The sequence below is a fragment of the Haliotis cracherodii genome, unplaced genomic scaffold (assembly GCF_022045235.1).
Source record: "Haliotis cracherodii isolate W230 unplaced genomic scaffold, xgHalCrac1.p SCAF_22, whole genome shotgun sequence".
Taxonomy (NCBI): domain Eukaryota; kingdom Metazoa; phylum Mollusca; class Gastropoda; order Lepetellida; family Haliotidae; genus Haliotis; species Haliotis cracherodii.
In genome coordinates, this window is record NW_027266278.1 from 1,630,538 (window position 1) to 1,643,559 (window position 13,022).

The 13,022-nt window shown below is 41.6% G+C and overlaps 1 protein-coding gene across 3 annotated transcripts in view; it reads left to right on the forward strand.

The window, feature by feature from the left end:
• LOC139471388 (rho guanine nucleotide exchange factor 10-like protein) overlaps window positions 1–8,820 on the forward strand; it is a 60,261-nt gene extending 51,441 nt beyond the window's left edge. For 2 of the 3 annotated variants that reach the window (XM_071253751.1, XM_071253750.1), the window contains exons 16-20: window positions 633–895; window positions 1,381–1,538; window positions 2,436–2,578; window positions 2,979–3,156; window positions 4,448–8,820. In XM_071253751.1, the coding sequence (XP_071109852.1) occupies window positions 633–895; window positions 1,381–1,538; window positions 2,436–2,578; window positions 2,979–3,156; window positions 4,448–5,595 (1,890 nt within the window). In that variant the 3' untranslated portion in view covers window positions 5,596–8,820. The remainder of the gene's footprint in view (window positions 1–632; window positions 896–1,380; window positions 1,539–2,435; window positions 2,579–2,978; window positions 3,157–4,447) is intronic. The other variant, XR_011653835.1, reaches the window with a different exon arrangement.
• Window positions 8,821–13,022: the final 4,202 nt, after the last annotated feature.

Genomic DNA, 13,022 nt, shown 5'->3' on the forward strand with positions numbered 1-13,022 from the left:
ACCTGGGTACCCACCCCCCTCTTACCTGACCCTACCCGGGTACCCGCTGTCTCAAGAAATAATCCCAAATGTCCGATTGGGAATAGTTTGAAAGTAGCCCTGGCAAAATGTATTTTGATAATGGTCATGCATACACTGAAGTTGACTGAAGTTTTATCTTTAACAAACATGTAAAATCAGAAGGAATGCCAGCATTAGTCACTTATACTGTAACAATAGAGTTCTAGATAATTTTTGTCAATAAACAATATATCACGTGATTAACCACGGGTCCGGTAGTCCTGTTGGTACCCGGGTCCTACTCAGTACCCACCTGACCCAGTTACCCGAGGTACCCATCCCAGCCCATGTAGAATGTTTGAGGGGCGGTAGGGTAGCCTCATGGTCAAAGCGTTAGCTCGTCCATCTTCCCGAGGCAAGGGAGTTAACTGACTACAAAAGTCCAGTTTCTCACCATATTACGATTCTCGTGAGGATTTCTGGTAGAATTGATCCCAATGACCAACATCGAGTGTCCGGCTTGCTGACTTTCTTTGGTTCCATATCATTGTACTCACGACAGCATGAGGGCGTTGTTCGTTATGTAAATCACTGGTTTGTCTGGTCCAAATTCCGCCTTGTTCCTGTTGCAGATGATGTGCGCCATCCCGGTGTTCATGACGTCTAGTTCCGGCACCCGGCTCGGCATCCAGCACCTGTGGGTGGTTACCACGACTCCCACCAGAGGGCAAGTCTCCATCATCTCCATACACAACTCCAAGCCTAGCCTCACCGAGAGCTTCAAGGCCGCCGACGTCGAGGTGACCTGCACGGAGCACGTCCCGGGATATGCTAAAGATGTGAAGGAATATGCATATGAAGAGGATTGTGTCTGGCTGGGAACTATTGACAATGAGTAGGGAAAAGAATATATTTAACAACTTCAGGGCATATATCTATGATAGTTTTCTTTGAGACAGCATTAGATTAAGGCTTTTTACACATATTATTCCCCATATCTTACGAGCAGAGGTGAAAAAATCTCATGTTATTTTCTTTTCACCTAGTCGTTCACAAAAGAATTGTCAAAATTCTTTTTATTTTATTTTTCTAATTTCCGGTTTCTTTAGTCGGTCGGTCTCATAAGCAACTAAATTTAAATATAAAGCTGCATGTGATGTAATCAGTTTGTGATATAAACAATCGACGATGTCATATGTGTTGTTCTCAACAATGAAGCATGTCACTTCAACTGACCAATCAGTATTCAGTATAGCTCAAAGCACACAAGTAGTCGTTCAACCCTTCAGGGTTATATTACGTTTGTGAATGAAGCTATGGGTGATATTTGTCACTGATTTTCTCAAGTTTTAGATTGTTAGTTTGACTTTCGTTTTGCAGGATTCTCATCTTCCCGCTGACCAGTTCGGACGGGATGCGACGTGAAGCCGTGGCGAAGTTCACCTTGCCAGCAGCGCCAGTGTCCATGAAGTACGTGGACGAGCGCATCTTCTGCGGACTGGTCAATGGGTCCGTGGCGGTCTTCTCCAGGGATAAGGGTAAGAGATTATTTCATATGAAAATTGTTCAGATTTCAACCATTATCATCATTGTAGCTAATGTTTATGTTGCAGACATGGGTCAATAGCAGCCCCATGACACAGGAATGCTTTAGCGTTTTGTTGGAACTTTAAAGCCACCGCTGCCGGTGATTTGTCTAATGTCTCCTACACAAAGATTATTGAAATTGGAGATTATTGGCCTTCTTCCATCTGGCACTGGGGAATTCTTTTCGCAAATGTCATGAAAAGCCCAAAGGTCAAGGTCCTGTGATTGAAAAAAATCACAAACAAGTTTGTGGTTGCATTTTCTCAAAAAGTGTTCATGCTTGTCTCATGTGCACTTGGTAATCCCTTCTGTAGGGTGTCATGATACAGTGTCACGTTTAGGAAACATTTGATGTATCAAGGATCAAAACATGAGTGAAACATGTGAGTGAAACAGGCTTGAAGAAACCCCATTGAATTAATACATGTAATGAAATAATATTGAAAAGCCAGATATTCAGATTAGCATACATTTAACATCCAAAACTGGCTCCCACAGAAGGTATCCTTGGGTGAGATCAAGCGATATCTACACTGTAGATATCGCTGCAATGAAACTGCATAACAATGCTTTGCAGACCATTGTGACGTCATTGGTTACCATGACGTCACAATCAAATGACATCACTAATGGCTCTGCTACTGAAGCTGTTTTCAGTACTCTTTACACTTAAGACACTGCTTATTACTGTCTACAAACTGAAAAAGTTAGAAGAATAATGTTGGATGATAAATAAAATCTCATCCTCATCCAGGGTTTTATTTCCATTGTTACAATTTGTGAAGTTCATTCTTGGCGTCCCCCCGGATGCTGCAGTAGGCTAAATGCTGTGTTGCTCTGTGTTTCAGATGGTGCTTGGAACGTGAATTCCCCTCTCTCCTTAAATCTGTCCAACACCATCATCTCCTGCATGAAGGTCATTGACGATGACCTCTGGGTTGCCTTGACAACCAAGATCCTTGTCCTGGAAATTGACAGCTTGAAAGAAAGGGTAAGTTTACATTTATGATGTTGAGAATAGAGACAAATATTGGGGTCATTGAAACTATTGCAATAGTATTGTGATTGTTAAGACACTGTTGCAATAGTATTTCAGTTGGTATACAACTATTGCAGTAGTGATTGCAAGGACACTGTCGCAATACTATTTGTTTATAATAATTATAATTTGGGGGAAATCATGTTGTTCTTAAGTATTGTAGGATTAAACTGCTGGCCTCGTGTGTTCGAGACACAGAATATTTAAAGATTATTTGGGGGGGGTGGGAATGGAAATAAAAAAGAAACATGTGGCAGACTTTATGATGTTGCGCACGGTGCCTGATAACCAAGACTATCATTTCTTTTAGCCTAAGAACATATGTTTGACTTCCTGACTGATATATCTCCAGACAACACACGATCTGTCCAACGAGTCCGAGGACCTGATCATCCACGAGTTCACCACATCCGGCGTGGGGATCTGGGTGTCGTTCAAGGACTCCGCCAAGCTACGTCTGTACCACACTGAGACCCTAGAGAACCTCCAGGAAATCAACATAGCGTCTGCCGTCAACAGACTGCTGGAAGGTAGGCTAGTCATTCTTGTTCCCTGAAAATCTTTAAATGTCCGGTATCATAAAGACTTCTGCAAAACAGGGCTGTACTTCATTGCCTGACCTACTACAGAACAATGGGTGTATGGTCTCAACAGTTAGTCAAACATTACTTCATTTGTGACCATCAATATTGTTCTTGTGCTGGGATGCCGTGATATAACTGGAATACTGTTAAGAGCGGCGTTAAACCCAACTCACTCACTAACTCACTCTTATGCTGGTCCATATATATTCACCCAAGCACACTTTCATCCAACCAACTACCAACCAAACATCCCTCCACCTGGTCCTCTACCTACAGCCCAAACATCCAACAATCCACCCAAGCAGCTACTCACACTGACGCGCACGCGCGCACACACTGACGCATGCACGCCAACCATATGGCTGCTGAAGTGCAATAATCTTGAACTGAACATTAAACCCAATTTCACCTCACCTCACCACTCCACTCCACTCCACTCCTCGCCTCTCCGCTCCGCGCCACGCCACGCCACGCCACGCCATGCCACACCACGCCACGCCACGCCACGCCTCGCCTCGCCTTGCCTCTCCGCTCCACGCCACGCCACGCCACGCCACGCCACGCCACGCCACGCCGCTCCACTCCACCATCCATCGACTATCCAGCCCTCGACAATCACCCTGTCTTCCCATACCCTATGACCCATGCATCCCACCAATAAAAATCCCCTACAGCGGCAGGTATAAGCTGTAGAATGTCACTCAAGGTGAAGTCAAACTGTTGCCTATCATCTCAGTAGTTATACCCCGCCCAACAAAGAAAGTTTCGAAATTTTTATTTTTTACGTTAAGTTGAAAATTAAAATTTCTAAAATTTCTAATTAGCAAAAGGCACCAGTTCAGCATGTACTTGACAGACCTGCAAAGTTTCATGAAAAAATATTGAACGGTTTATGAGTTATGTTCCGGAAACGAACCCTACCCTCACAGAACCTAAGTCCATCTTGTTGCCATGGAAAATTCATGGCAACAAGATGGACATAGGTTCCAAACTCTTCTCTTTTCACAATTTCCATGACAAGTTCCACCTCGGTTAAGAAAGGTTAGGGTTTGTTTAGATTTAATTATGTCATAAATTCTGCAACAGGGGTGGGGCGGGGCGGGGCGGGGAAGGGCGGGGCGGGGCGGGGCGGGGCGGGGGATATAGCCACGTTAGTGGCAAACTCTTGTTGGTGTTAAAATGTTCCTACCATACACACTCACTCCTACCCTATCATTATTTGTGTTTGTTTCTGCAGAGAGGAAGAGCAAGGACATCAATGGCGACCAGTTGGATGGCTACAGCAGCTGTGTCATCACGAGTTTGTCCGCGAGCAAGGGTCTGCTTTGGATAGGGACCAATCACGGCTTTGTTCTCACACTCCCTCTACCTCGATTGAAAGATGGTGTCCCATTGGCTAGTGGTCGGCCCAAGATATCGCTCCACTCTCACCGTGGACCTGTCAAGTTTCTGATTCCTATCTATTACTCTAGCAGTGTGGCGGAACTAAACCGGAACAGTTCCTTGTGGTCCTCACTCCGGCCAAAGCGTCCCAGTCTCAATGACAGGGCAACTGTGGTCAATCAAAACAAAACTGAAGGGATTACCTCCCCTGTCAGTGACAGTGGAACAGATGGAGTTATCTCCCCTGATGGGAAGTCTCATTCAGAGACTTGGCAAGCAGAAATTGACAAGCTGTCAGCGATTGGTGAAAATACTGGTGAATCACCTGTGATTGGTCAGACTGAAACAGCCTCAGAATCGAATTCTGTTCTTCAACCAATAGCTGAAGTAGACACGTCAAATTCAAATGATAAGTCAAATTCTGCAAAGACACCCCAGAGTGCGAGAAGGAGGAAAAGTGTCAAAGACAGTGAAAGTCTGAAGAGAGATAAACCAAAGAGATTGAAATCAAAAACACTCTCATTCAGGAGTGAACTCGCCAACAAGATTGCAAAACGAAATTTTGAAAGTTCCGACTCCGAGTTGGCGGAAGAAGAGGAAGATGAAGTACGTTTGTTGTATGAGAACTTGATGGAGACTGACGATGACATGGAACAAGAAAATGAGGATGATAGTTTCCAAGATGCGATCTCCTCGTTTGAAGAGCTTCCAAGTGATTTGGGTTCACCAGAAAATGCTTTGTCGGCACGAAAGGATAGTCAGACTGTCAAATGGGGGTCGGAGGTGAGACTTAGAGCAACAAGTGCGTCCACGAGGAGTCGGCACGGAACACTGCATCGTGGGGGGTCTCCCCAGGCACACAAGACAGCCACAATGAGAAAGAATCCGTGCAATGCTGTGATCGTTGTGGGAGGCGGGGATGGCTATGTCGACTGGAACAAAACAACGAAACAGAGGACGTCTGAGGATGCAAGCCTCTTGTTATGGATTTATAAGCTCTAGCTGTACTTGTTCTGGTGTCTCAAATGGCATGTTGAATCGAGAACATTATTTTTGAAAATGTCCTGTGCCGTCGCGATTGATTGTAAACTGAAGAAGCACCTCAGAGATTTGTTAAGTGACTAGCCATGTACATTTTTAAATATTTCATTGTCAGCCATACACGAAAACATATCAGTAACACAATTTCTTAGTATGTCTGTTTTTTGTCATTGCTTTATAATATTTTATTAATTTAGTGCCATTTTTATTTTCTTTGAATTATCACTGCATTTTCAGTGCTATATGATGAAATATTTGTTAGTCCCAAATTCCTTTATTGTGTGGTTTGAGGTACTTTGGGTGAAAACTCCTGGTAAGGTATGGCTAAAAATTAGAACATAAATGACAGTTGCGATTTGGGGTCTGTTTTGCAAAATGTTATCAGAATATCTTCTTGAACATGTCAAGTTCGTCTCAGACGTTTGCAGTTTACCTTGTAGTATGAAGATTTTGTGTTGGTCAGCACTAAGCAGATTTCATATTTAAATCATACTTTTTGAATTATGATGTAAGTTTACATTTTGTCTCAATACTACAACTTGAACAGGACTGTATATTAATGAACAACTCAATGATCGTGATTATTCACTATTTGCATTGTTTTTAAAAGTCTTTCAGATTTATACATTGTTACTATGGTAACCAGTGCTGATGTTATGCTTTGTTACCAAGGTTACCAGTGCTGTTGTTATGTTTTTTGATCATTCTAAATGGGGAATGTATGTTGACCGAGGTTTGTTTTCCTCGTTTTGGTTAACAATTATTTTAGATTATTCTTGTATACAATATTTGAAGAATTTATTTTGAAATGTAATTTTGAAATACATGGTATGCCTCATTGCAGTGTTGAATGATAAATTTAGGTAATTCGTACGAAAATTGTCATGAATTCTGTGCAAGACTTCCAGTTTGTTATTTCTCATGTTATGTTCTGATGATGTGAGCAGAGAAAGTACAAGGGGTTTGACCTGTTAAGATCCGCGGTAGAATAGGTCTTCAGCAACCCATGCTGGCCGTAAAAGGCGACTGTGCTTGTCGTAAGAGGCGACTAACGGGATCGGGTGGTCAGGCTCGCTAACTTGGTTGATGCATATCATCGTATCCCAATTGTGTGGATCGATGCTCATGATGTTTATCACTGGATTGTCTGGTCCAGACTCGATTATTTTCAGACTGCCTTCATATAGCTGGAATATTGCTGAGTGCAGCGTTAAACAACAAACAGACAAACAAACAAACAAACAAAAAACTGAGATGGCCGTGAGTGAAGGGAGAGTGTCGGCGTGATGACAGCAGATCTGTGACTGAAATGTTTCAAGGTTTTGTCATCAGTACAAGGGCCACATCACCGCACCAGGGCCAGCTGTTTTGTCTGTTTGTTGTTAAACGCCATAACAATATTCCAGGTGTATTGGAGCGGCTTGTAAATAATCTGGGAGCCAGTGACTGAAAGAGTGAGCAACAATGTTGTCAGGTCAGTGACACGCAATCGCGTGACTCACAGAGTCTCATCACCCGATCCAATTTAGTCAGCGCTAACCTGGGTCTCCTCATCTGTTGAGGTCAGTGGGGTAGCCTAGCGGTTAGCGTGTTGGCTTGTCTCGCTGAAGACTGGTTCCATTGCCCTGTGGGTGAAGCATGAGGTGCCTCAGTCATTTTCCTGGAATATTGCTGAATCTGGCAAAAAAACCTCACTCTGTTACTGTCGCTCGCTTGACTAATGACATCTAGCTTTGTATCAAATTCTTACATGCATCCAAATATCGAACAAGATTGGTTCGAGAACTTCAGGTAGATCTTGCTAAATGATCAAATGACCTTTGAGATGCCCCCCGGTAATGTTGTACTAATTATCAAATAACGGTGCTTGTTGTACAGTGTTGTAATGGATGTTTGTACATATCATGTTTCTAATTTATTGTTGATCATGAATATATTTGTATACACTGAATATAAATATAAAAATATATATATGTACACACCTCTCTTCTGCATCACAAGGTGTAACTGTCCTGTCATTAGAGGGACCATATAGCAAGTGTAATCCTGGTGATCTCCGTCTACTTAAACGTTGACTTTCAGCCACTTTGTAAACACTGCCGTCATGGACTGACCTGCTTGAATGTTTGTCAGTTTGTCAGTGAAATTGTTGCAGTGAAATTGTTCGTGCACTAAAGCTTCTTGTTCAGATTTGTTAATGGAGTTTACCAACCTACAGACTTAGATATTGTTTGATGAATCAGCTTGTTGACATGTTTATCTTGCGGTACTGTTTCCATGGTTACTAGCAAATTAAGCCCAGAAGTAGTTCATTTCAAGAATGTGAACCCACCAGAGGAATTATGAGAGTTTGCAATCACAACATAGCAATGATGAGAGGACTCCTGGTTCATGCGTAGGAGAGCAAACCATTCAATGTCAGCAGCCAGCTTCACAGTGTGTTGAGGAGGTTCGGCAATTTTAAATGAATTTTCATTGTTTTACCGATTTTATACAGAATATGTCAAGATGTGGGATGAGGGTTACTTACCAAACATATTGAATTGTATGTTGATTAAAGGGCATATGAATTCAAGTTTATCAATTTGAAAATGCTTGTTTGTATTTCTTATTATTAAAAACACTACGGACAGAATTGAAATATGCTGAGTTTCCATTTATCACTTCAAAGTTTGAGAAAGACTTTTCAGTACAACGAATGTGGGTTGTTTTTCATTCGTCTTCGGAGTTTGTAGATAGACCTGCTTGATGCATCTTCCTGAGGCAAGGGAGTTAACTGACTATAAAAGTCCAGTTTCCACCCTTGCCTAACTACGCTGTAATTATGGAGTTATATTTTGGCTGGACTAACAAATCGATGCATAGTCCAATCAAATCGTGTCATGAAATCGACATCCGGTTCGTAAACTGCCCTGCAGATTTCGGACAATGGCAGGATTTTCAAAGCATGATTACCGTCAACTCGGCGTCAACAGATGCTTTCCAAATATTTTCATGTTATGATCAAGGTTCCCACCTGACTTGATGCACTACGCAATGTAAGACCCGTTATATAACAATATAGATCTTGATTATCGACCAGATCGACCAGATCGTCTTGACGAGGCGCCCCATTTTGTATGAAGCAAATGCAAGTGATCTGAGAGGTGGAATCTGATTGGTCAGTAGGATGATAGGAGGCACTGGTGGCGCTACGATCGAGCCCAGCAATTCCAGCCTAGTTCGGCAAGGGTGGAAACTGGACTTTTATAGCTTGATGAAGAGAAAAATGTGTACAATGTATTATGTTTACATATTCTGTCAGTTTTATTTAGTTCCAATTTGTAGCAAAATTGAAGCCCTCAGCACAATTTAGTAGTCATGGGCTAGCAGACTAGCGTGAAATTTCGAAGGCTAACAAATGTTGTTGTGCAATAATTAGAACAATATCAATATGAAATGTTTTATTTAGATCAATCTACGTCTAGATGTTTGTAAATAGGAAAATTGCAGTCAGTAGAGGAAAGATGCTGTTGATTTCCTGACCTATTTTGACATAGGGTGTGAAGTGCAGTGAATGTAACTATCTTATAAATGCTTCTATCAATGTATGCTGGTTGACCCAATAATGTCATGTTTGCAAAGGGAACATTTTATATGTAATCACTACGGTTTCCCGTACTATTGGTTTCTGTGTTCTGTATTGAGAGATTAGAGTGAAACATTCATTGTAAACCAGATCAGTGCAATATCCCAGACACATGCCTTTTTGTTAAGTTATCAAAATAACTAGTAAATGTTTTATAAAGAAAGTAAACTTACAACTATTTTTTAGTCACACATGGATCTAGGTCTACATGTTGGTAAAAGTCCTTGCTTTGAGGAAGTTATCCTGATGTTATTTTTGAAGTTGCCTGTATCTCAATGATAACAGGACCAACAAGGAGAAGAGGATGCTTTAAATACGTTACTTGAGATGTTATTTACGAGTGGTGTTCAGTATGTTTTGCAACTTCAATATGAGACAATGGGGGCTAAGTCTGGGCTGTAGGGTGGGTGATTTAACTGTACAGCCTTACTTAGCCCCCAGTGACTATTTCCTGTTCCGGCAAATAAAATCTGCCCTACGTGGAAGACGCTTCCAGGATGATGAGGACATGAAGGCTGCCACAGAGGCGTGGTTAGAGGGCCAATCTGCGGATTTGGGTAAAAGTAGTATTAAAAGCTTGAAGGACAAATGGAATGAGTGTATTGAGGTGAATGGAGATTATATTGAAAAATAAAAGTGCAAAAGATATTCTGTGACTTGGTCTTATATTGAAGTTGCAAAACATATGGAATGCCCCTTGTACCTCTGAAGTTAAAATACATTCCTAAGTTCGGGTAGAATATTGCTTTTCCCCTTAGTTGCTCTCCTGGCACTTGCTAGATAACCGTAGTTCATGTGATACACAGTTCTCTAAATGTGGGGAGCATGGGTGGCCAAGTTGTCTAAGGCGCCGCAATTCGCTGTGCAGAGTTGTGTCCCTTGTGCACGCCAGAAACCTATGATCGTGGGTTCGAATCCCGGTTCGCCACGATTATGATTCTAGGTTTGTCAGCACCATACCCGTGCTCGTGGGTTTCACCGAAGTGGTAAATGTCTGAGACCTGCATCACTTTGGGCTTTCCTCCCACATTAAGCTGACACGCCGTACTGTTAAAGCGGTGTTAAACCCAACTCACTCATTCTCTGAATGTGGTACAGAGAACTCACACAATAGGGAATGATACGTCAGAGCTAACCATGCTGTATTTCACACTTCAAGTCTTCCCAAGCAGTATTTAGTGCAATATTCCATACAGAGTTAGGTCCCTTACATGTGCCAGGATCTGCTGGTTATGCGTTTGAATCTGAGATTTGTCCTGATTTGTATCCTTGGCATGTCCTCAGCATGCCTGTACTGTGTACATACGTGTTTCACTGACCGGCACCACATGGGCTTCCCTCACACATGCCGTGATATAACTGTCGTAATGTAGAAATGTTAATGATTTGTTTTGTAGGAGCATGGTGCTGTTTAGGATAATATAGATATCCAGCATACCTGGAGAAGTAGGTTTGTGTATATTATCAGTAGTTGGAAGTTGCGTGTATATGTTCACTATATCAGGGTTCTTGAAAACTGTTTCTGGTATGGATTGTCTGAATCTGAAGTTTGTTGGTCTCGAAATAATTTGGTTTACTTTGTCAAGTTGACACAATGCATGGGGAGAGCCTGGAAATTTTGTGGAAGATCGATTATTTTTAAGGGGTTGGGGAGAGGAGGGTTTGTTTGCTTGTTGTTTATCATCGTATCCCAATCGCATGGATCGATGCTCATGATATCTATCACTGGATTGTCTGGTCCAGACTTGATTATTTACAGGCTGCAGTCATATAACTGGAATATTGCTGAGTGTGGCGTTAAACAACAAACATAACTCATGTTGTTTCAAAACTCTGTTTTGGGGAGTAAATCCGTAACACAAATAGTGTTTTTCCCCCTTTTCCTGAAACAAATTTCAATAATTCCATCAAAATCCAAGCCCATCCCCAAAGTAACAAAAAGGTTGATTCCTGAGAGGTTTTGCCCAAAATATGTTCACCTGGCTTAACTATGTACTTGTGTTTTCAAATTGTTTGCGGAACCCTGTGAATTGTATAACCCCTGTTAATCATGTGACAACAATGATTCATTTGCTCATTGTACATGTATATGGTGATGTACCCGTATCGCTCCTGGGGTAGTCATACTGAGAGGCACATATTCTCTCCTCCAAGTTCTTGGCATTTCTTCTGTAAAATGTAAGCAAATTTTTGAATGGAAATTATGTCATTTGCTTTTTAGATTTTTAATCCGTGGAAGTGTTGTGATATTGTTGCAGTATCAGGATCATGTTGTCAGGTTGTAGCCGTAACAGGCGACTATGCTTGTTGTAAGAGGCGACTAACAGGATCAGGTGGTCAGACTCGCTGAATCCTGTGGTCAGACTCGCTGACTTGGTTGATGCATGTCATCGTATCCCAATTACGTGGATCGATGCTCATGATGTCAATCACTGGACCGCTGTCATATAGCTCTAATATTTGCATTAAACAACAAAAAAACAAACAAATTGGAAGGTTGTAAAAGATGGACAAATGAGAACGGTGCCACAGCCTTGTGATAGATGTTCATATTGACTGAGGTCCACCTTTTGTATGTACGATTTTATCTTGTGTAATATTCGTATGCGCAATATTTTTCTTAAAATGTTCTTGTTATTTTGTCCTTCAATTTATGACATTTGTTAAACGGCTGAACTGGTGTTCTCTATTTAACTTGTTATCAGACAAGTCTACAAGAAACTGCTCCAGTAATAGGAACATCAGTGGCAATCTTAAAGATTAAAGGTTTAAATTATGTTCGTGTTATGTGCCAAGAATCAACTTGCCATACTTTAAGGCAACAATACAATATGAGTATTGGCCATTTGAGATTGCCTTTATTGTTTATCCATTTTCACCCTTTCATTGGAATATGACAGAATTATATATCAAGTTACAGTTTATAAATGTGATTATGTCGTGTTTGTGGTATGATCATGTGTTGAGGTGACAAGTAGACTAATTGTTTGTAGAATATATATACTTTTAACTCTAATTGTATTTTGAACAGGTGATATTCTCTGTAATCATTCCATGCAATATTTTCATTTGCTTGTAAATTGTGTTAGAAGCTGCAGTTATTCTCATGATTCAGGACAGTATATACCACATATATTTTCTGTAAACGATATTATGGAATAAATACATTGTTTTACTAAAGATTTGTACTTGTTGACATAAACAGCGTGTGCCACCTGGAGTATGTTCCTCCCATGTTCTGTGTAAATCATGCCTGATGACATTGGTCAAACCAGCTGAAGGCAGGTTTAGTTGCCTGATAACATTGGTCAAACCAGCTGAAGGCAGGTTTAGTTGCCTGATGACATTGGTCAAACCAGCTGAAGGCAGGTTTAGTTGCCTGATAACATTGGTCAAACCAGCTGAAGGCAGGTTTAGTTGCCTGATGACATTGGTCAAACCAGCTGAAGGCAGGTTTAGTTGCCTGATAACATTGGTCAAACCAGCTGAAGGCAGGTTTAGTTGCCTGATAACATTGGTCAAACCAGCTGAAGACAGGTTTAGTTGCCTGATGACATTGGTCAAGCCAGCTGAAGGCAGGTTTAGTTGCCTGATGACATTGGTCAAGCCAGCTGAAGGCAGGTTTAGTTGCCTGATGACATTGGTCAAGCCAGCTGAAGGCAGGTTTAGTTGCCTGATGACATTGGTCAAGCCAGCTGAAGGCAGGTTTAGTTGCCTGATGACATTGGTCAAGCCAGCTGAAGGCAGGTTTAGTTGCCTG